Source organism: Castanea sativa, chromosome 12 (genome assembly GCF_040712315.1).
Source record: "Castanea sativa cultivar Marrone di Chiusa Pesio chromosome 12, ASM4071231v1".
In the NCBI taxonomy this organism is placed as follows: Eukaryota; Viridiplantae; Streptophyta; class Magnoliopsida; order Fagales; family Fagaceae; genus Castanea; species Castanea sativa.
In genome coordinates, this window is record NC_134024.1 from 42,354,308 (window position 1) to 42,379,354 (window position 25,047).

Genomic DNA, 25,047 nt, shown 5'->3' on the forward strand with positions numbered 1-25,047 from the left:
ACGCTACATAGTACTTTTGCTTTTGCACTTCACTCTACTTTACTCTCCAAAACGTGTCCAACCTTCTATCTAATATATGTTTTAGATAATTAAAAAGAACACTTACAGTTTGTGCTAAAAGTATATTCCACCATCAAAATTAAATTAGCTTTATGTCCCTATCCATTAATAATTGTGAGTAATTAACCTCTATAACTGGCTGGTATTGTCAATTGAAAATTTGGATGATTTTGATTCAGGGAGTTTGGGGATTTAGTTTTAGAAATGTATCAAAATTATTTAAAATTTTATGAATAAATTATATAAGTTATTCATTTATTTTATTTATTTTGGATAATTAAAATTTTTTTTAAAAAAACATAGTTGTAAGATTTAATTAAATAGGTGGATGTGATACAATTTGGTGGAATAAAGAGAAAGGTACATAAGATTTGAATTCAAATGATAGAGTCTCGACTCTTGAGTTTAATAATAATAATAATAATAATAATAATTCTATTAAATGAAAATAGATAAATATTACCCAAAAAAAAAAGTATCACCAACTACTAGGATATTTCAATCTTGAAATTAAATAACCAAAGCATTCTATGACTTCTAAAAAATTACATGACAGAATGTTGCCTATACCATTTATACAAACTTTTCAACATGGATTGTTTGACGACTTGTGTTGATACTCATTTTTGATTATATGGACACAAAGGCCCAACGGCTACAAAGCCCATACCAACCCAAGAAAAAGAAAGGACAGATTAGAGAATAAAAGCAAAGCAATAGGGCCACACACCTTGGGCCCAAAATGTGAATAAGCATGGCTCAAAGAGAAAGAATACCCATAAAGAACAAGGAATAGAACACAATAGCCCATGGGTAATGTGGAAGAGTCAGGCATGGTGAAATGGCCCTTTTCAAGAAATAAGAACAGGTCTTGAATGAGCCCAAGGAAGAAGGAAGGAGTAAAAAAGCTCAAGGCTAACTAAGCAGGAATTAATAGAAAGTAATAAGGGAAAGACCTAGAAAGGCCCATGGGCCCAACTTAGAAAGGCAAAAAAGGCGAGCCCAACAACGAATAAAAGGACCAAAAAAAATTAATTAACAACGGTAGAAAACCACAAGGGAAATGAAGAAAACAAGGTGTGAAGAAAAAAGATAACAATGTGATGGCTGGAGCATCACTAACCTGTACTTAGTTAATGCAAAAATAGTGGGCCCACGGCTAAAGGGATTACAAAGGATGTGATTTAGTTGGGGGGAGGGGGGGGGAAGCCTATCTGGTATTTTGACAAGACCTCTTTTGAGAGGTGCCTAGCTAGAAAAGCGTCTTTACCCAAAATAGGCAGTAAAATGGCCATGATCACTGGATGCATGCTAAAGGGATTGGTAGAAAGAGACCCAAGGTTTTACCATTCAAAGGGGAGAGAGAGGTACATAACATAATGAAATGTGTGAGAGTTTGGTGTGAGATAGGTAGTGGAAGAGAGAGAAAATGCTACACATGTTCAAAGGTAGTGAAGGTTGAACCCATACGGCCAAAAGGGTAATGGGTGACATTGAAGAGTGTTTGCAGTGGACAAAAATGGTTGATGAGCAATGAGAGTAAAAGAGAGAAATCACATAATCTTGGTTTGGTATATAAATAGGAAGAATTCTCATAAAAGGAACAAGGATTGTAACTTTGGCAATCTAAACAGAGAATTAAAAGATAAAGAAGAGAGAAAAGGGAAAGAGTGCAGTGAGACTTAGAGAAATAGAAGAGTGAACACAGCTGAAACAACATGCGTCAATAGACATATATTTTCCCTCCCTCACGTAATAAACCGACTCTTTGTAATCTTATCAGATGAAAAGTAGCTATCTTGACACATCCTCTAAAATGTATAACTTTATGGCCTAATCTAGTAACAAGGATGTATAAGTTGGGGTTTGGCTCTCTTTAGCTCACTTCCAGTGGAGACTCTTTTTTTATATTATGATTTTGCTACTTTAACTATGCTTAACCCTGACAAATTTTTTAGACTGATATTGTTGCTTATAGTTACACCAGGTATAACTCTTAAGCAATATTACACTACTTAATAACTTATTATTAGATGCGAAGTTTGACAAATTTATCGTTGGATTACATTATATTCATATACTCTCCATGCTTGTGAAATTTTACGATGATCAAAGATCAATAGTCATGCTATCAATCAATTGTTTAAATTCAAGTTTTTGTAATTTAAAATAATACATAAAAGATGAGTTTATGGATTACATAGTAAATAACAACCAATTGGCATGCATGTGAAGCACATATAGAACATCTAATTCAATGGTAAGATTCTTAAAATGTGAATTTAAAAACAAGTTTTTGGATGGTATAAAAGATTCTGCAAAGATAATGAGCTAAGCCGAACTCTCCTACCCACTGCAGAAAGCCTTAGCATATGGTGGGTAAGAGTGGTAACAGGTGAGAGTAGTTTCCAAATTGCAATGAAGACAAATGTTTCAACTGATTCAAGTATACAATAACAACCATAAACAACTGCAATAATAATAAAACTACTTTTGAGTAGAGGGCCAACTTGACCTAAAATTGAATCTCATCTAGTGCTTGAGGAATCTATAACTCTATAACTCTTTAGCAGACTGGAGTTCATCAGATCATCATCTTTCATATTTCAGATTTGGTCGAGGTCTAATATGAGTGTTCTTTTTCTTTTTTAGGATTGTTTCAATGTTCGGTAATGGTAAGTAAGAGAGCTTATAAGGAATGTCTATGTGTTTTAGTCATGATTTGTTGTAATTCTAATTAAAGCTTGAAACGCTGCAAAATTTTTGAGTGAATTTAAAAGAATGATATTTTTTTTAGAAAGAAAAGAATGATGATCAAGGGTACTGCAGAATTTATTAAGTAGACTTCATAAGGTGTGTCAATTTTTTGAATATATATAACAAAAAAAGTAATTAAGTGATATTTATTAGCTATTAATTTGATATTAATCATGACTTTAAAAAAATGAATCACATTCATTGTCACATCAAATTTTAAAGTAAAAAAAAAAAAATCATTTTCCAATTTTATATTATCAGTTTGCCACTTAAAATACACCTTATAGAATCCCATTATTTGCCAACATTACGTGGTCAATATGGGTTAGAAGAAACAAACTTCGGGTGGGTGAAGATAGTTTTTCGGTTCAGAAGATTCTAAGATTTGCTAGCCAAAATTTACTGGAATTCCAATCTATTAGAGATATATTAGCCAATTAGCATAGACCCAAGTCTAATTCTACTTTGTGTGCAAGTCAAGTCTCCTACTTGTATTAGAAGCCTATAAGTTTAGGATTTAGTCTACCATATATACCCATATTATGGTTCATTGTAACACAGGTTTTGTATACTTTTATATAATAAAGATGTAGCTCTTAAGGGTTTCCTCTATGGACGTAGGCCATAAGGTTGAACCACGTAAGCCTTGTGTTCTTATGTTCCATTTTATAATTGTCTCTTCCGCATATATATAAGCATATTCAACATGGAATATATCATAGCTAATATTTAACACAATCGAAGAAGAAGCCATTGGGTTCTTGTCCAAGAGTTACTCGGGTGAAGTGTTCTCCTCTAGTTCCTGATGGTTTTTAAACAAACTTTGATGGAGCAATGTTTCACAACACTAATGAAGTAGGTATAGGGGAGGTGGTGCGAAATTGTAAGGAAGAAGTCATGGCTGCGTTCTTTGAAAAAATTCCAATGACGGCCTCTATTCAGGTGTTGGAAATGTTAGCAGCACGTAGGGCTGTATAGTTTGTATTGGAGCTTGGGTTTCGCCATTCTTCTTCCGAGGGTGACTCAAAAAATGGTGGTGAAGGCCATTAATGGATGTGCTATATCCCATCCGTTCATTGGTCATTTGGTTAAAGACACTTTGTCTATCTCTAGTTTACTTTTGAATCATTTCTTCTTTTATATTAGGAGACAACGTAATGCTGTAACTCATGCTTTAACCAAGAGAGCTAAGTTGTCATTTCTTATTTTAGTTTGAATAAATTTCTTGTTTTAGTTTGAATGAAGTTTTATTTTCAGTTGTTTCTAATCTTTAACTTTAATATTAATAAAATCAGCATGGATTGTTACTAGACCATTCAATCAACCATATTTATTGCTACGATTGCAATGACTACCTAAGCTCACCAAAAGCACACGTATATAGGTTTTCGGTAATTTGGGTCATATAAAGAGAGTTGGAACTAAATAAAAAGAATGTATGTATGTGTAATGTACCTGTTTTTCGTCGAAATTGGATTTGGTGCAACAAGCAAGCCAAAGTATGAAACCACTCATGTGGACTATTTCTATATGGAGAGAACACAAGTACAAACCGCTGAGCATCAAGATTCAAATTCAAAAAATAGAAAAACGTTAGGGAAGAGACAGAGAGAAGACGCCATTTTGATTTTGCAAAAACAAAATTCTGCCCCCTATTTTTCCTCCTCTTCCAGTGTTTTTCTTTTCTTTTCTTTTCTTTTTAACAAAGGAAACATAGATATATAATTATAAGACTAAAATGCAAATCACACTTTCTAAGTTTGGTTAAAATTTATTTTAGTTCTCTAACTTTTCTTTTGTTTAATTCCGTCCTCCAATTTTCAAATTTATTCAATTTAGATTTTCGGCTTAGCAACAAAATTAGAATGTTCAAGCTTGACTTGAGCTTGAATTAAGCCTACAAATAATGTTCAAGTTTGAGCACGTTATAAAGTATAAAAGCTTGAACTCAACTTTGTTTGGCTTGAAAATTAGTCAAGCCAAGTTCAAGCTTAAAATCAAGTTAAACTTGAGCTCAATATCATGTTTTTAAGCTTGAGATCCAATACAAGTATATTATCAAGCTCATATCAAGCTTATTATCTAGCCTATTTTATTTGGATGAGTGGTATCAACTCCTAATTAATTAAAATTTTAGAAAGACATGAGTTTATTTGTCGGAACTCATATAAATTTTATTACCAAACTCATAAATAAGTCTAGACTCAACTTATTTTGTATAAAGCCTTAATGTTCATGAGTTTGCTCATAAACAATTTTTTTTACATGGGCTTGGCTCATTTATTAAACAAGCCTAAAACTTAAACTTAAACTTGACTTATTTATAGACAAACAAACTTGAATGAGCTTTTTATCAAGCCAAGCTCAAATTGTTTATGAACGACTTGGTTCATTTATTACCCTATTTTTATATGGAAAAAAAAATCTATAAAAATTGATTAAAATATTTTATAGAATTTTAATGTAAATTTTTTTTTTCAAAATTTTGTTAAACGAAATTGGACAAAAAGTCTGAATTGAATAACTTTAAAACTTAAATAATTGAATTGAACGAAAGTAAAGTTAGAATACTGAAATTAATTTCAGTCAAATTTAGAGGGTGCATTTTACATTCTAGCCCCAAAAAAATTACTTTCACATAAAAGAATTTATAAAAATTTATTATAAATTTTATCTAACTTTTATTTTTTTCAAGAAAAAATCTAAAACCATTGGAAGAGAATCAAAATAAGAGAAGAGGTGCTTAAAGGTTCGTCTCAAATATAATGAGCAGCTCAACAAGCAATATCGAGAGCCCAACAAGCCAGAGAAGAGATGAAAAAAATGTGATTTCTATTTTTAAAATCCCGACTGTGCGTTTGAATAACATTGGACTGAAATTGTTCTTTCGGGTTCAAATTACCAAAAAGGACTCAACGACATAGTTGTTAAGGTTATCTGGGCATGATTAAGCCGCATCAGATATACAAATTCATTACACCCATACATCATACACGTACATGCATGCATAGTTGCATACACCATGGTGTGGCCTGTAAGGGTGTGTTTGGTTGGTGTGATAACAAAGAGATGAAAAATAGGGAGAGGAAAATATGGTAAAAAATGCTATTTTTCACTATTTGGTTGAGGAAGGAAAATAGAAGAGATAGAAAATAGAGGAGAAAGTTTTCCCTCCTGTGCCCATTTTTTTATCCTCCTAAATTAAGAGGAAAATGAGGAGAAAAAAGTACTAAAAATCCATTTTACATAAATACCCTCTCACTATCCCTCACAAAATCTTTTGCCCACAAAAAAAGTTTGCCTAGGACCATGTTGAATGGTTACAAAATCTTTTACCCACAAAAGTTTGTGGACCACATTTGAACAAGTGGAAGTCCTTTGAACATTTGACTCTATTATTTGCTAACCATGTTTTTGTGGGCTAAATGTAGTGTAAATTTGCTGACCACGTTTTTGCTGGTTACAAAATCTTTTGTCCAATTAAATTTATATGTACACTATTGAAATTTTTACATTATAATAATAAAAAAAATAATATAAATTTATGTGTATAATGTGGTAAATTTTATATTATTTAACGAGTACAAATAAATTTATTTCTTACATATTATGTAACAAAGGTAAAATAGTCAATTTATATAAATTTCATTTTTCATTATTTTCTTTTTCTCTCCAATCAAACAAAAAATTTTGTGGACCACGTTTGAACAAGTGGAAGTCCTTTGAACATTTGACTCTATTATTTGCTAACCATGTTTTTGTGGGCTAAATGTAGTGTAAATTTGCTGACCACGTTTTTACTGGTTACAAAATCTTTTGTCTAATTAAATTTATATGTACACTATTGTAATTTTTGCATTATAACAATAAAAATAATAATATAAATTTATATGTATAATGTGGTAAATTTTATATTATTTAATGAGTACAAATAAATATATTTCTTACATATTATGTAACAAAGGTATAATAGTCAATTTATATGAATTTTATTTTTCATAATTTTCTTTTTCTTTCCAACCAAACAAAAGAGTTTCCTACCCACATACCTCATATATTCACAAACATGCAATCCCAAATTGTTGGTAGATAAGTATCATCCAAGTATCAAACATCCTTTCCACTATTCCACATTGCACATGGATTGCCATCTTGTCTTGTCTTGTGAAGATGATAAAAGTATGAGACAGATCTTTCTTCATAAAGCACGACGGAGTGGTGTTGACATTAGGTAGGTCGACGGATCGATACCACAAGGATACATATTGGACGGTGTCAACATTCGATATCCGTCGGGTACTGATTGGTCGTCATAGATTCCTAATTGTACATCACACGATATGTTTGACTTAGCTTTGCTTTATCTCCACACAAGCGTGAACACAGAGAGTTTTTGCGTTACACGTTTGACTATAATTAAAAGGCTGTTATATGAAAATGAGCTCGAGAAGGGATGGAGAATCAAAAGAAGTATTATCCTAAAAGGAAAGGGTTTCCTGGTCAAGGCAGGAGTGATAACCCTACACCAAAATAAATACCCCAGAAACCCTCGCATCAAGGTACGCATAATTAACTCGACTCTGGCACTCTAGGGTTTAAAAAACAAACTCTAACTTGACCTTCGGAGGGTTTTTGGCCGGCACCACACCGGTGCTCTCTTTTAGGTCCTCTATTTTCTTTTTGCAGGTGTTGCTTCAGTTTGGGGAGTGCTTGCAGCTTACTGGTGATTTTTTCGGCATCATCAGTTGGCGCTGTCTGTGGGAAAGAGTATTTAGCCTTTGCTCTATTCTTGAGACAAAAAGTTGCATGGTACTCACTCGATCAATGGCAACAACCAATAATCAAGGCGACGAACCGCACGCCACAGCTCTAGAGAGGCAAGTCCAAATGCTTACGGCGGCGGTTGAGTGCCTCACCAAGCAGAATCATGATTTAGAAGAGCAACTGCGACAAAGGAATGCACACCAAAGTGCACCAGAGGAAGACTAGGAAGGTGCTAGTCCGGAGGGGAGGAATGCGGAAGGGCCTGAGGGTAGCAACGCTCTGACTAGACTAGAGTGGCAAGAGACCAACCGGCCATCCGTCTCGGACACCTTGCCAACTCATATAGCAGTTAAGATGCAGGAGATGAGGGAACGTATAGATGTGATGATGAACGCCCTTAGAGGATGAATCTCTAGAGACCTAGACGACCTAGTCCATAGAACAGATTCGCCTTTCACAACGCTCGTGAATTCATGCCCCCTTCCTCCAAAGTTTCGCATGCCTCACGTGGAGAATTACGACGGATCCAAGGACCCATTGGATCACTTGGAATCTTTCAAGACCCTAATGCATCTTCAGGGCGTACCGGATGAAATCATGTGTAGGGCTTTTCTCACCACGTTGAAAGGGCCTGCAAAGGACTGGTACAGTAGGCTGACACCTAATTCCATCAGCACTTTTAAGGAATTAGGCGCACAGTTCGTATCACACTTTATCGGGAGTCACCAACATAAGAAGTCTAATGCGTGTCTGTTGAACATTAGGCAACGAGAAAACGATACCTTAAGATCATACATAGCCCGCTTTAACAAGGAAGCCCTCTCAATAGACGAGGCAGATGACAAGATACTTGTGGCAGCATTCACAAACGGGCTACGAAAAGGTAAGTTCCTGTTTTCTCTGTACAAGAATGACCTAAAGACTATGTCCGATGTGTTTTACAGGGCAACGAAGTATATGAACGCAGAGGATGCCTTACTGGCTCGAGAGGACAAACACAGAAAGAGGGAAAGACAGGAAGATATACAACCGGACAAAGGACGAAAAATGGCAAGAACTAAAGAACGACGGGAAGATCGACAACCCAAACTGCCTACGGGAAGATTTATGAACTTCACCCCCCTCACTGCCCCAATTGACCAAGTGTTAATGCAGATCAAAGATGAAGGAACCTTGACGTTTCCTGGCAAGCTAAAGGGAGATCCGAACAAGAGGCCAAGAGACAGATACTGCCGTTTTCATGGCGATCATGGCCACGATACGATGGACTGTTATGACTTAAAGCAACAAATTGAAGCCCTCATTAGGCAAGGAAGGTTGCAAAGGTTCGTGAGAAAGGAGAGAACGGATCAACCCCAGGAACAGAATCCCCGACGGGAAAACGAGCGTCCCAGACCACCTGTAGGAGATATACGGATGATTGTAGGGGGCACTACTTCTGTAGGGTCGTCCAAAAAGGCCAGAAAAACCTACTTGTGGACGATTCAAAGCATCCAGTCGACAGGTTCCTCACTAAAAGTGACACGACGAGATAGCCCCAGCATTGGGTTTTTGGAAGAAGACGCGCGACGCCTTCACCACCCACCTGACGACGCGCTCGTGGTCAGCATATGGGCAAGGGACTACAACATGCATCGAGTTTTGGTGGACAACGGAAGCTCAGCAGATATCCTCTACTACCCCGCATTCCAGCAAATGGGGATTGCTAAAGAACGGCTAATCCCGACGAATGCACCTCTTGTTGACTTTGGAGGAACAAGGGTCTATCCTTTAGGCGTTGTCAAATTGTTTGTGACGGTCAAAGATTACCCACAGTAAATAACCAAGGATGTAGCTTTTCTGGTGGTTGACTGCTCTTCAGCGTATAACGCCATCCTTGGACGGCCCACTCTAAATGCATGGAAGGCTGTCACCTCTACCTACCATCTAATGATCAAATTCCCCACCGAATACGGAGTTGGAGAGCTGCGAGGAAATCAGGTGGCTGCACGGGAATGTTACATCACCATGATGAAAATGGATGACCACCTACAAGCAATGAGCATCGAGGAACAAAGGACAGTGGCAGAACCGGTAGAAGAGTTGGAAAAAGTACAACTGGATGATTCTAGGCCCGACCGAACAACCAAAATCAGCACCCTCGCCAACCAAGCAGTTTGACAAAGAAAACCAAGATGTTTTTGCATGGAGTCACGAGGATATGCCGGGAATAGATCCAACAGTCATAGTTCACAAGTTGAACGTGTCACCCTCTTTCGCTCCTGCTCGACAGAAGAAGCGAATGTTCGCCCCCAAACGAGATCGAGCCATAGCAGAAGAAGTACGGAAGCTACAAGAAGCAAACTTCATACTCGAGGTGTACTACCCTGATTGATTGGCAAATGTAGTAATGGTCAAGAAGGCCAACGGGAAGTGGAGAATGTGTGTCGACTTCACAGATCTGAATAGGGGCTGTCCTAAGGATAGTTACCCACTCCCGCGTATTGACACGCTGGTAGATTCCACCGCAAGGCATGAACTCTTGAGTTTCATGGATGCTTTCTTTGGCTACAACCAAATCAAATTGGATAAGACTGATCAGGAGAAAACTTCATTCGTAACAAGTCAGGGGCTTTTTTGCTACAAGGTAATGCCTTTCGGGCTTAAGAACGCAGGAGCCACATATCAGAGATTGATGAACAAGATGTTCGCACATCAAATTGGCAGAAACGTGCAGGTTTACGTAGATGATATGTTGGTAAAAAGCGTAAAGGTGTCTGATCACCTGAGGGACCTCCAGGAGACTTTCAACACTCTTCGGACGTACAAAATGAAGCTGAATCCGAACAAATGCGCATTCGGAGTAACCGCAGGAAAATTCTTGGGATTTATGGTATCCCAGAGGGGTATTAAAGTCAACCCAGAGAAAGTAAAGGCGATTATGGAACTATCTCCTCCAAGGACGGTAAAGGAAGTACAAAGCTTGACCAGGAAGATAGCAGCCTTGAACAGGTTCGTATCAAGAGCGACGGGCAAATGCCTCCTATTTTTTCGCACACTGAAGAGATCATTCGAATGGACAGACGAGTGCCAAAAGGCATTTGAAGAGTTAAAGATGTATCTCTCCACCCCGCTATTGCTTAGCCCATCTATGCCGGGGGAAGAATTGTTCTTGTACCTTGCCGTCTCCTCAGCCGTGGTCAGTGCAGCTCTCATTAGAGAAGAAGGAAAAGCGCAAAAGCCTATGAACTTTATAAGCCGGGCACTAAGAGGAGCAGAAGAGAGGTACCCCTCGATTGAAAAGCTCGCATTCGCTCTTGTGACCGCGGCTCGGTAGCTCAAGTCGTACTTTCAAGTGCATACTATAAATGTCCTGACAGATAAACCCTTACGAAGGGCAATGAGCAGTCCCGAAGCTGCTAGACGAATGACGCTATGGGCAATCGAGATCAGTGAGTTTGATATCCATTATCAGCTGCGGACGGCAGTGAAAGGAAAAATATTGGTAGACTTCATTGTTGAATTCACTACCGCGAAGGAGCAGGGGGTAGAAGAGACGCCCATATGGAGAGTTCATACAAATGGATCTTCTAATAAGCATGCTGGTGGTGTTGGAGTTGTACTCCATACCCCGGAAGGAGACAAGATCGAATGTATGATCCGTCTGGGCTTCACCACTACTAACAACGAAGCGGAATATGAGGCCTTGGTAGCAGGACTAGACCTTGCGACAGCGGCAGGAGCTAAGAGTGTGGTCGTCTACTCCGATTCTTAAATCGTAACTAGTCAGATTAATGGGAGCTATGATTGCAAGAATGAAAGGATGAAAATGTATCTTGAGGAAGTGAAGGGTCGAACAAATGACCTCCAATTCAAGATAATTCAAATCCCAAGGGAGGAGAACCAAGAAGCGGACCGACTCGCAAAGGTGGCCTCGGCCGAACCCATGATCATCCTCGATTAGGTATTGTCCTTCATCCAGCTTTCATCATTATTAGATGATATTAGCATGCAGGAGGTAAGCAGTGAGTGTTGTTGGATGGCTCCTATAAGGGCATATCTTAAGGAAGGCAAGCTGCCCGATAACAAAGAAGACGCAAGGAAGTTGAAGGCTAAAGCTACCCGCTTCGTCTTGATTAAAAACGTCCTATACAAAAGAGGATTCTCATGACCATATTTAAGATGCCTCGGTCATGGAGAAGCAGACTACGTGATGAGGGAGGTCCATGAAGGAGTTTGTGGAAACCATTCTGGCTCAAGGTCTTTAGTGCACAAGCTACTCCGAGCAGGATACTACTGGCCAACAATGCAGAAGGATGCCTACACATATGTTAGAGGCTGCGACAAGTGCCAATGATTTGGCAATTTTATAAGGCAACCAACGGAAGAACTTACCCCAATGACGGCTCTATGGCCCTTTGTGCAATGGGGGTTAGACATCATGGGTCCTTTCTCGACAGCGGTAAGGCAGCTAAAGTTCTTAGTGGTTGGTATTAACTACTTCACCAAATGGGTGGAAGCAAAAGCTCTGGCCACTATCACGGAAAAGAATATCTGTAATTTTGTATGGAGAAGTATTATTTGCAAATATGGTATTCCGAGGGTGCTAGTTTCCGACAATGGGAAACAATTCGACAATGACACATTCAGAGACTTCTGTTCTCACCTTGAGATCAAGAATCACTACTCATCACCCGCAGGCCAACGGACAGGTTGAAGTCACTAACCAGTCCTTGCTTAGGATTATCAAGACCCGGCTCGAGGGGGCAAAAGGTATATGGCCGAACGAATTACCAAGTGTTTTATGGGCATACAGGACAACGGCGAGAACACCGACAGGGGAAACTCCATTTCGATTGGCATATGGTAGTGAGGCTCTCATACCGTCCGAAGTAGGATTAACAAGCTACTGTGTGGAAAGCTATGATGAGAATAGGAATGACAAAGCTTTACGTTTGCAGCTCGACCTTTTGGATGAACTCAGGGCCGCAACTGCACAGAGATTAGCACGATACCAAGACATGATGGCAAAACATTACAACTCCAAGGTTAGGCACAGGGATTTCTAGGTGGGAGATCTGGTCTTAAGAAAAGTACTCGGCGCTACAAAGGATGCCTCCCAAGGAAAGTTGGGCCATAACTGGGAAAGACCATACCAGATCATTTCATGGCATAGAAAGGGAACGTACTACTTAGAAACGCTAGATGGAAGAAAGCTGAGCCATCCGTGGAACACAGAGCACTTGAAAAAATGCTACCAGTAAACAAAGGGCAAAGAAAACAATAACATTTCCCTCTTCATTTCCAGTTTATTTTTTAGATAGTTATAATTTCTACTTACTAGAATCCAAATTTTTATTTTTTATGAACAATATAGTCTACCAGTCAAATTATAGTTAAAGGAATTTTATTCAGAACGTATGAAATGTGTTTTGCTCAAAATCTACTAAGTCCACAAAATGGACGGATCATCCAAAATGGATGAAAAATTATCAGGTCCACATAGTGGACGGATTCCTACTAAGTCCACAAAGTGGACGGACCATCCAAAATGGATGAAAATTTATTAAGCCCACATAGTAGACGGATTCCTACTAAGTCCACAAAGTGGACGGACCATCCAAAATAGATGAAAATTTATAAAGCCCACATAGTGGACGAAACTCTATTAAGTCCACCAAATGGACGGGTCATCCAAAATGGATGAAAATTTATCGACCCCACATAGTGGACGGAACTCTATTAAATCCACAAAGTGGATGGATCATCCTATAGGGATGAAAAGTCATCATCCACATAATGGACGGATCATCCTACGAGGATGAAAATATAATTCCACGTAGTGGACGGGTAATCCAGAAAATGGACGAATTAACCTCTAAAGGATGAAACATACAAGTCAAATTGTGAGACAGACTAAAATCACAGATAAATATGTCTTAATCTTATACAATTCACAATTGGACGGACCCCTGCAACATGATTGGACAATTATATGAGCATTAAATTAAAAATAAACGACGGATAAAAGCAAGCGAATAAACTAGTTAAGTCTTATAAGAAATATGTATTCAAATAAATTACGACGGTTCAACAACACAAATTACGATGGTTAAATTTTTGTCCTTGACATTTCCAAAAAAAAAAAAAAATTACTACTGCTGATGCTTGGGGGAATAGCTTTCAACTTTCTGGTTGCCGTCTGGTTGATTTAGGAAAAGTCTGGCCTTCGTCAGCAGGAGGAGCAGTGACTGCAAACACATCTTTTGTACTCTCTGAATGGACGGATTGAGCTAGTGTTTGCCCTTGAGCGTCTATGGAGACATGGGACACGTCCAGATTAGGATACGAGGCCTTGACCTGACGGAGGGCATTGTCGAATCCGTCAGCAAAGGAGCTCCCAAGCTCTGCCAAAAGAAGGTCGGAGTCGCGATACTCCTGGATTGCCACTTCTTTTGCATCACGAAGTTGAGTCTTGGCGTTTGTCACCTCCTTTTCCTTGTATTTTAGAATTTGCGTCAACTGCTTCGTCTGCTTCTCCAACTCGCCTCTAACCTGCTCTGAGCATTTAAGTTTTCTCTCTATGTTGATCTTCTAGGTCTTTAGATTGTGAAGCTCATCCTCCATCATCTTATTCTTCTTCCTAAGACGGTCTAAAGTTGTCTCATGATTTAGACAATGGCCCATCAGCCCCTTCATCATTAGCATGGCCTGAAAACAAAGTACAAGTAAACACTATGTAAAAGACGGATAATAAAGGACGGTTTCAAGCTTGAGGACGGGTTTTAAATACCTAAGAAATAGTGAAGAGGCCCGTCTCTCCCATCGCCTCCGTAACGTGGTTGCCAAGGTCCTCATGGTCATCAGCGGTCATGATGGACGAGAGCTTTTCCAAGGCATATTTTGAGTCTTCTCGAAGGAGGACGGGTGGTTTCTCACCAGTATGAGCTGGACCCTTCATTAAACCTTTACACTTTCCATGCTTGACGGGAATGACCGTCTTTTTGGTCTCGGCCTCTAGCGCTACGACGGGCTCTGAGGTGGTCTTCTGCTTCTTCAGCAGACGGTCCATCTTCTCCGGTTGGTTCTGTTTTGATGGAACGGATGGAACCGTCCCTTTAGCTTGACCGACCTCTTGTTTCTTCTTCGTTGCTTGCTGCTTGATGAAGGGTTTTCTCTTGGCAGCGTCCATTTTTGCAAATCAAAGATGGATGTGCAGCGTTAGAAAAGAACAAGTCATAGAGACGGAAAGTGTTTATGACGGGCTTATGTTTGTGAACTCTACTGTCGTAACGACGAGAAGCAGAAGTGGGTTCGGGGCCTTCACAATACCAATGGCATGTGTCGAGGGTGACTAGTTGTGCCCACGTCCTCTCTTCAAGCTTCGTCTTGTTGAAAATCCTCTCCAGGAAGCTCCACTCCTCTAAAGTAACTTATGGACGGTCTCGAGCTGCAAAAAAGATGGTTAGAATAACTTTAAAAAATTCAATGTTTAAACAGATGAGAGCTAAAAGCCATTGCATACCCAACGGAGGCATTATGCCCCATGTGGTGTCGACGGGCATATATGTGTCATCCCCTGGATGACACATCCATTCATCCCCTTCCAAGAAAAAAACCTACTCTTCCAGTCCCTATTGAAGTCGGGTTTATCACAGACAAGCCTCAACAACGGGCTCCTAGCTACAAAATTGTACATACCCTTTGACTTTATGATCTTCGTGGGACGGTAACAGTGAAAGAATTCTTCCATCGTCAACCTTCGGGCACCATTGGACATGGCCCCGTACAAGACCTCCACGCCTATGAAAACCCTCCAGGCGTTTGGGGAGATTTGTGTGATGGATAGACCAAGATATTGAAGCAGTCGACAGTGGAGAGAACTTAAAGGGAATCTGAGCCCTGCCTTCAGTGCTTGCTCATAGATTCCAGCACCGTCGACCCCCCTGTAGTAACATTTCTCGGACTTGTGGGGGAGACGGAGACGGACGTTGTCAGGAATTTGATACTTGGCCATAATTTTTTTGAAATGGGATTTTGTGATTGTGAACCTAAAGTCATTGACCGTCCATAGGGGTAGCATGACGAATATTCCCTAAGACCGTCCAGATCGATCACAGATTGAACGGGGGGATCAACACCATCTAAGTTATCGCTTGACGACTCTGAACTATCCGACTCCAAACCTTCGTCATCTAGGGAAGAAGAGGTAGCGGACGGATTTCTTTCTTCACTTGAAGTGTTAGGATTTCTTTGACCTGATGGGAATCCCTCATCGTAGCCTGCCCCGTCGTGGACAAACGATTGATTACTTGACGCACTAGACATTACCTACATATATGACGGTAAAACCTAAGACATTGACTGATCTACAGAAAGTGCATAAAAAAAAGAAAAAAGAAGAAGGGTTCAGAGCACATACCGGATCGAGGTCGAGCAATACGAAATGACGGATATACTAGCAGGACGATACGAATGCACTATATAAATGACGGTGGTGCTCTGATTGCAAATTTTTTATAGGAAGATGAGAATGAAGGAAGAAAAGGAAGGTTTTTATAGAACGAAGGGCACAGAATACGAAGGGACTCCTCGTTTTGGGGGAATAGCTAATCAATAAAGGTCACGTGTCCTTCGTCATAAATAAAGGCCATGTGTCCTTCGTCATAAATAAGCCTGGCCCGACAAGTCTCAATAGGTAGCCATATTGACGATTGCCACTCCATGAATCCGTCTAGTCTGTAACAACGGATTCAAGGAGTGAGGGGGCAACTGAAGATGATAAAAGTATGAGACGGATCTTTCTTCATAAAGCACGACGGAGTGGTGTCGACATTAGGTAGGTCGATAGATCGATACCACAAGGATACATATTGGACGGTGTCAACACTCGGTATCTGTCGGGTACTGATTGGTCGTCATAGATTCCTAATTGTACATCACACGATATGTTTGACTTAGCTTTGCTTTATCTCCACACAAGCGTGAACACAGGGAGTTCTTACATTACACGTTTGACTATAATAAAAAGACTTCTATATGGAAAAGATCTCGAGAAGGGATGGAGAATCAAAAGAAGTATTATCCTAAAAGGAAAGGGTTTCCTAGTCAAGGCAAGAGTGATAACCCTACACCAAAATAAATACCCCAGAAACCCTCGCATCAAGGTACGCATAATTAACTCGACTCTAGCACTCTAGGGTTAAAAAAACAGACTCTAACTTGACCTTCGAAGGGTTTTTGGCCGACACCACACCGGTGCTCTCTTTTAGGTCCTCTATTTTCTTTTTGTAGGTGTTGCTTCGGTTTGGGGAGTGCTTGTAGCTTACTAGTGATTTTTTCGGCATCATCATCTTGTATAACCAAAGACAAGAAAAAAAAGCTCTCACACACGCGCCAAAAAAAAAAAAAAATAATAATAATAATAAAGCTAGCACATGCATAATGATATATGTCTATTAGCTATATAAAAAGCACCCATACCCATACCCATACCCATACCGTACACATTTGGTTTATTGAGGGAGGGCATAATGATATATGTCTATTAGCTATTAAAAAGCACCCATACCGATATCCCTACCATACACATTTGGTTTATTGACTACCTTTATTTATTTATTTAATAATGTTAGATATACAAATTTTTTTACAAACTGTTGATATAGTGAGTGATTATTAGTAAATGAAAAAGTGATATTAATGGTAGGCCTAAATGAAAACCAATAAAAAGTTGGCCACATTAGCAGTTTATAAAAATATTATAAAATAATTTGTGCTTATAACATTACTCTTTATTTTTTTTCAAGTTTTGAATAGTTGTTACAGTGCGAATTTGGTTGATACAATTGGCACAGTTGTTGCTTTCTTTTCCTTTTTTTATTTTTTATTTTTTTCGCTGCTTTCTTTTCTATTCTTTTTTTTTCTTTGCTTTTTTTTTTTCGGCGTAATATTGTCCTGTCCACTTTATATATATATATATATATATATATATATATATATATATATATATATAAAGTTGTTAGTTAACACAGTAAATTGTCACAATATTTTTGTAATTGTTGATATGTTAATTCCTTATAAGTTAAAATAAAATATCATACTAGAATTATCCACAACTAAAACTAGGTATTATGAAAAAAGAAGTGTTACTTCCATAACATTTTTCGCAACACTTTCACAACATTGTTTATTAGGCCTTTTTTTTTTTTCCCACAAACCATAGAATGCTAGTTTTGGTTGTGCTGTTTTTGTCTTTTCTTTTAAATATTTATATGTGTATGTACAGTTACACTGACTTATCAAATTCTTACAATATTTTTACAATTATTGACAATTTGCATAGTTCATTAGCCCTTTTTTTTTTTTTTTTTTTTTTCACAATACGCTGGTTTTGCTTGTGCTTACAAATTTTTACAATATTTTCATCATTATTAAGGTGTCAATTTTTTAAAGGTCAAAATAAAATAATGAAATAAGAGACTGAGACCTATTACAACTAAAATTAAATGTGTTATGAAAATGTTATAACATCTTCTTCTTGTCACAATATTTTCACAATTGCAAGACATTAGTTCCTTATAGATAAAAAAAAAAAAGAAAAAAAAAAGAAAAAAGAAATGCTATGTCCACAACATTTTCACAATAATTTTGCAACTAATTTTATGTGGCAAGGTATTTTTGAAGGATAAAAAAGTGATATCAGTAGTGGGTTCAATTTAAAACCAATAACAACATGTCATTTATAATTTGTTCTAAAAATGTTATGGATGTAGTATTTCTCTCAAATAAAATAAAAATATATCTATTTAGATCCTAAAAATAAAAGTATTGTGAAAATGTTTTAATATTTTGTTGTGTTTATAAACTTCTTTTTTAGCATATATAGTCAAATTGGGTGAGCCAAAATTCACTGTACATTTCACACACTTTTCTTGTATTGTCTTTTTGTTTGCTTTTTAATGCATAATTTTAAAACCAGTAATAATTTTTTACCTAAGATTTATTGTGAAAATACTGTGGACATAAATATTAAATAATAAAATATCAAACTGGGACCAACCACAACTAAAAATAAAAATATTACGAAAATATTGTGACATTTTGTTATATTCCTAAACTTCTTTTTTGTGCTAACTAACAGCTTTATATATATATATATATATATATATATATATATATATATATATATATATATATATATATATAAAGAGTGGACAGGACAATATTACGCCAAAAAAAAAAGCAGAGAAAAAAAAAAAGAATAGAAAAGAAAGCAGCGGGGAAAAAAAAGAAGGAAAAGAAAGCAGCAACTGTGGCAATTCAACAAACTAAATTGGTACTGCAGCAATTATTCAAAACTTTTCTAAAATATAATAATAAAATAATAAAGTAACTCAATAAACCAAATGTGTACTGTAGGGCTATTGGTGCTTTTTATATAGCTAATAGACATATATCATCATGCCCTCCCTGACAAAAGAAGACACACAAAAAGCAAATTTTACTGCTATAGATCCATCTAATAATGATTTGAAAAAAAAAAAAAAAGATTTTATAGCAAAATGAAATAGGCAAATTATTGCAATGAATGTGATTAATGACACTTTAAGAAGATAATAAACTAGTGTTGGAATGAATGATGTTATGAATATTATAAATTTTACAACATGATGCTTATAAAGATATATCACTAAAGTAATTTAAAAATGCATTTAACAAATTGTTGACGTCTACAAATTATATTAATTGTTACATCAATTTGTATAAAGGCTTTAAAGTAAAATTTATAGTATTTATAGTATTTTCCTATCTAAATTATTTCTTGCAATTAGTGACACATATTTGTATGCCCTATATATTTAAAGTTGTATTATCTCTAATATTACTCAATTCTTTGTACTTCTTAAAAGTAGAAGAAAAATGTAAAACAAATTTTTTTTTCCTTATATCTCAAAAAAGAAATATATATATATATATATATATATATATATATATATATATATATATATATATATTTCAATTTTTGCCCCAAAATTTGGGGGCCTCTCTCTAGTGGGGGCCCTAGGCGATTACCTAAGTGGCCTAAGCCTAGGGCCAACCCTGGTGCAGGCCATTAATGGATGTGCTATATCCCATCCGTTCATTGGTCATTTAGTTAAAGACACTTTAGGTCTATTTGGATAGAACTTATTGTTGAAAACTGAAAACTGAAAATACTGTACAAAAATAATTTTTTAATGTGTAAAAAGTACTGTTCATTGGCCTAAAATTACTGTTCATGGCCAATGAACAGTGACAGATGCGCGTGGAAAAAAAAAAAAAAAACGGGGTTGGACGTGGACGTGGACGTGCTATCCAAACGTCCTCTTTGTCTATCTCTAGTTCATTTTTAAATCATTTCTTCTTTCATATTAGGAGACAGAGCAATACTGTAACTCATGCTTTGACCAAGAGAGCTAAGTTGTCCTTTCTTATTTTAGTTTGAATAAATTTCTTGTTTTAGTTTGAATGAAGTTTATTCTTCCAAAGGTTTTATTTTCAATTGTTTCTAATCTTTAACCTTAATATTAATAAAAGTAGCACGGATTGTTACTAGACCATTCAATCAACCATATTTATTGCTACGATTGCAATGACTACCTAAGCTCACCAAAAGCACACGTATATAGGTTTTCTGTAATTTGGGTCATATAAAGAGAGTTGGAACTAAATAAAAAGAATGTATGTATGTAATGTATGTATGTAATCATACTTTGGCTTGCTTGGTGCACCAAATCCAATTTCGACGAAAAACAGGTAAATTACATACATACATTCTTTTCAAGTTCTCATCAGGGACTAGTTCAAGAATGGTGGTTTTCAGTCCTCTGAGACTAGTTCTGGTTCTCATCAGGTTCAAGGTCAATCTCAAAATTCTAGACCTACTTGTCAAATTTGTGGCAAGAATGGACACACTGCCTTAGACTGTTATCATCGAATGAATTTTGCTTATCAAAGCAGGCATGCTCCAGCTAAACTAGCATCTATGGTAGCTAGTTGTATGGTAGCTTCAGCAACTGCTAATTCAATTTTATCATCTCCTTTTGCTTGGCTCACTGATACCGGATGCTCAGACCATGTGACTCCAGATTTATCTCAGCTTTCTTTACATTCTCAGGCCACTACAGGGAATGAGTCTGTTACTGTTGGCAATGGGCAAGAATTGCCTGTGACTCATATTGGAAATGGTAAGCTTCTTACACTTTCTCATCAATTTCGTTTAGACAATATCCTTAGGGTTCCTAATTTGGCTTCCAATTTGCTGTCTGTTCATAAACTTTGCTTACAAAACAATGCTTATTGTTATTTTGATGCTACTTAGTTCTTAATTGTGGACTTACCTACGGGGAAGGTTCTCTATCAAGGCCAAAGTAAGGATGGTTTCTATTCAATCCCTTTTTCCTCTCAACTCTTTGTTGTTTCCACTTCTTCTTTATCCTTTGCCTTCCAAACATCTGTAAATAGTGATGTTTCTCCTCAAGCTTTGCTATGGCATCAAAGACTTGGCTATCCTTGCTCCAAGCTTCTTCAATCTGCTACGTCTTCTTTAAATAATATTGTCAAACTCTCTGCAAATAATGACATTTGTTCACAGTGTACATATTGTATAAGTGCTAAGATGCACAAGTTTCCTTTTCCAAAACATGTTATGTCAAGTACTTTTCCTTTACAATTGGTTCATAGTGATGTTTGGGGCCCTGCTCCTGTATCTTCTATTCTTGGTTATAGATTCTATGTCATTTTTGTTGATGACTTTACTCGATTTACCTAGTTATTTCTACTTAAACATAAATCTGAAGTGTTTAATGTTTTTCTGCATTTTAAAGCTCTTGTAGAGAATCAGTTTGGGTCTACCATTAAGACCCTTAGAACTGATGGTGGGGGTGAGTATCCTAGTAACCATTTCAAGTCTTTTTGCTTAGAAAATGGTATCCAACATCAGTTATCCTGTCCATATACCCCTCAACAGAATGGGGTGGTTGAAAGGAAACACAAACAAATTGTTGAGAGTGGCTTGTCTATGCTTCATCAATCTAAGCTTCTTTCTTCTTTTTGGTGTTATGCATTTACTACTGCCACTTATCTAGTTAATAGACTTTCCTCATCTGTTCTTGGTTTCAAATCACCATGGGAAAAGCTGTTTCATACTACCCCATCTTTGCTTGGTTTAAAGACATTTGGTTGTGCTTGCTTTCCCTTTCTTAAACCTTATACTGCCAACAAACTTCAACCAAAGTCTACACAGTGTATTTTCTTAGGGTATCCACCTTTATCCAAAGGTTACATATGTTTTAATTCTCAATCTCAGAAAGTGTATGTCATTCCACATGTCAACTTTCATGAGTCAGTCTTCCCTACTCTCTCTGCACCTTTGTCTACTCCTTCCTGCTCTACTAGTTCTGACAGTCCTGTCTCTCCTATCTCTGATGTTCTTCCTTCCTTTATCACTCCTCCTTTTCATTTTCCTAGGTCTGATACATCTCCCAATGTTTCTGCTAATTTGTCTTCTTCATCTCTTAATTTTGATGCTACCCTTTCTTCCTCCTCTGCTCTTGTGCTTGCTTCTAGTGTTGTTCCTTTTCAATCTGTCACTTTTGAGTCCTCTAATCTTGTTCTTCAGTCTGGCTCTTCTTCTTCACATAATACACATCCTATGCTTACTAGATCCAAAAATGGCATATTCAAGCCCAAAGCCTTTGCCATAGTAAGGGATTATTTTCAGGTAGAACCACCAAGTTTTAATGTTGCTGCTCAGTTTCCTCATTGGATTGCAGCTATGGATTCTGAGTTTCATTCTCTTCAGAAGCAACATACTTGGTCTTTAGTCCCTCTTCCCCCTAGTAAGAATGTGGTTCATTGCAAGTGGGTTTATAAAATTAAAAGAGGGAGTGATGGTGTTGTTGCTAGATACAAGGCACGCCTGGTTGCTAAGGGGTTTTTGCAACAATATGGATTAGATTATGGAGAGACATTTAGCCCTGTTGTCAAACCAGCTACTGTGAGGATCATTTTGGCCTTGGTTGTGCAGAATAATTGGACTTTAAGGCAATTGGATGTCTCCAATGCCTTTCTTCATGGTGTTTTGCAAGAAGAGGTTTTCATGTCTTAGTCCCTTGGCTATGTTGATACTGCTCATCTTGATCATGTGTGTCTTCTTCATAAGGCCATTTATGGTCTTAAACAGGCACCAAAGGGCTGGTTTAATAGTTTCATTTCTGAACTTTTCCACATTGATTTCAAGGCTTCTTCTGCTGATAGTAATTTGTTTACACTTCATTTTGATTCCTATGTGGTTTACTTGCTTCTATAAGTGGATGATATTATTGTCATTGGAAATAGTTCCTCCTTTATTGCTCACATTGTTTCCAGACTTAGGGCTGCTTTTGACTTGGAGGATCTTGGCCTTCTGAAATGCTTCCTTGGTCTTTAGATTGAGTACACATCTCAGGGTCTCTTTGTGCATTAGTCCAAATATGCTTTGGACTTGCTTACCAAATTTAATATGTTGGATTGCAAACCCTGCCTCACTTCTTGTTCTCCCATAGTGCATATTAGCTCTCAAGTCAGTCGTTTACTTCCTGACCCTACTGTTTTTAGGAGTATGGTTGGAGCTTTGCAATACTTAACCTTCACCAGACCTGATTTGTCCTATTTAGTTTAGCAAGTTTGTCAGTTTATGAGTCAACCTACTCAGCATCACTTGATGGCAGCCAAAAGGATCCTTCGATATCTTAAGGGTACTCTGCATCATGGGGTTCATTTTCAGCCTGGTCATTTAGCTTTGTCTGCCTACTGTGATGTAGACTGGGCTGGTGATCCTCTTGATCGTAGTCTATTATTGGCATGGTGGTTTTTCTTGGGAATTCTCCTAGTACTTGGTCTGCCAAGAAGCAGTTGACTATGGCTAGGTCTTCAACTGAGGCTGAATATAGAGCTTTGGCTTCTACAGCTACTGAAGTGTGTTGGATCAGGATGGTTCTTAAAGATTTGGGGGTTTACTTATCTATTCCTCTTATGCTTTGGTGTGATAATGTTTCTGCTTTGGCTTTGGCTTCCAATCCTATTTTTCATGCTAGGACCAAGCATATTGAAGTTGACTATCATTTTATCCAAGATAAGGTTCTTAATAGAGACTTGCAGATCAATTTCATTTCCACACATGATCAATTGGCTGACATCTTTACTAAGGCTTTGTCTTCCCCTCTCTTTCTGGAACTTGCTTTCAAACTGATAGGTCTTCCTCCCCTCAGTTTGAGGGAGGATGTAAAGGCAAGTGACACACCATCTGATAAGGCTGAAACATATGACAAGGCAGAAGGCAAACGACCTATAGTAGAGTAGATTTATAACTAAAACTGTAGGTAGTTTATGAGTAATGGTATTAGGCAGGATGGTTATTGTTGGAGTCCACGTGTAAGCATCTGATAAGTCATGCTATAATTAGTTATAGTAATCCCAAACTTTACGAAAATGGTTGTGTATATGCACTAGATTCAGTGAATGGATCAGATCAAGAAATCAGAATTAGTTTCATAAAATTTTCTTCTTCCTTGTTCTCTTCTCTGCTCTCTACTCTGTTTCTTCATATTTTCTTTTGTTTTCATATTGCTTTTATCTACCATTAAAAATTTGTCATATAGACTTTATTGTGAAGTTTTTTTTTTTTTTTTTTGAAAATGTTGTGTGCATAACTTTAATGAAGGGAAAAAATAATTTGAAAAAAGTTGTTAGTATTAATAATAATGAGTATAATAATTACAAAAAGAAAAATATAAGTCTCAATAAAAACTTATTGCAAAGATTTATACAACCAAAATTATTAAGTTTTAAGAAAATGACGGGGTATTCCACCCTAACAAAATTTAAAAGAGTCAATTACTATTGAGAAATCATTAATAATAATAATAATAATAATAATAATAATAATAATAATAATAATAATAATAATAATAATAATAATAATAATTGTGAGGACCCGAAGATCCGAAGACCCGAGGATCCAAATAGCTGAAGACCCGAAGACATATTGAAAGGTATAAGGAGTAGAGGAGAATAATAGTAACCTGCCCGAGGATGAAGTGGGATGGCCGAGCAAAGGACAAAAGAGAGATTGATAATATATGAGGTATATTGCAAATATCTGGGTGGGGTTGGATAACTATGAGCGTTGCATTGAATGTTCTACACCAACCATTCTGGCCGCATTGAATAGGGAGTACCAGCTTTATCTGCTGCATTAATGTAGAAATGACCTGAACAGTACAAAGCACAGAGCTAAAGCTTCTCTCCATTACCGACTACAAGGGAATGGACAAGTGTCAATAGAAGGGATTGAGTAGATGGAGAGGTGTAGGGCTGAGATAGTAAGGGAAAATGGTATAAATAAAAGAGAAGAAACACAAGAAAGGGGGGACAAAAAAGAAGCTTTGTTGTTGCTACCCTCTC

The 25,047-nt window shown here is 37.2% G+C and overlaps 2 protein-coding genes across 2 annotated transcripts; both read left to right on the plus strand.

The window, feature by feature from the left end:
- Positions 1 to 10,675: 10,675 nt before the first annotated feature.
- LOC142620706 (uncharacterized) lies at positions 10,676 to 11,335 on the plus strand. The gene is made up of 2 exons (XM_075794031.1): positions 10,676 to 10,845; positions 10,957 to 11,335. The coding sequence occupies exons 1-2, from the start codon at positions 10,676 to 10,678 to the stop codon at positions 11,333 to 11,335; spliced, it is 549 nt and encodes a 182-aa protein (XP_075650146.1).
- An 844-nt stretch (positions 11,336 to 12,179) lies between these two features.
- Positions 12,180 to 12,629, plus strand: LOC142620707 (uncharacterized). Its single transcript, XM_075794032.1, has one exon. It carries the CDS (start codon positions 12,180 to 12,182, stop codon positions 12,627 to 12,629), a length of 450 nt encoding a protein of 149 aa, XP_075650147.1.
- The last annotated feature ends 12,418 nt before the right edge of the window (positions 12,630 to 25,047 follow it).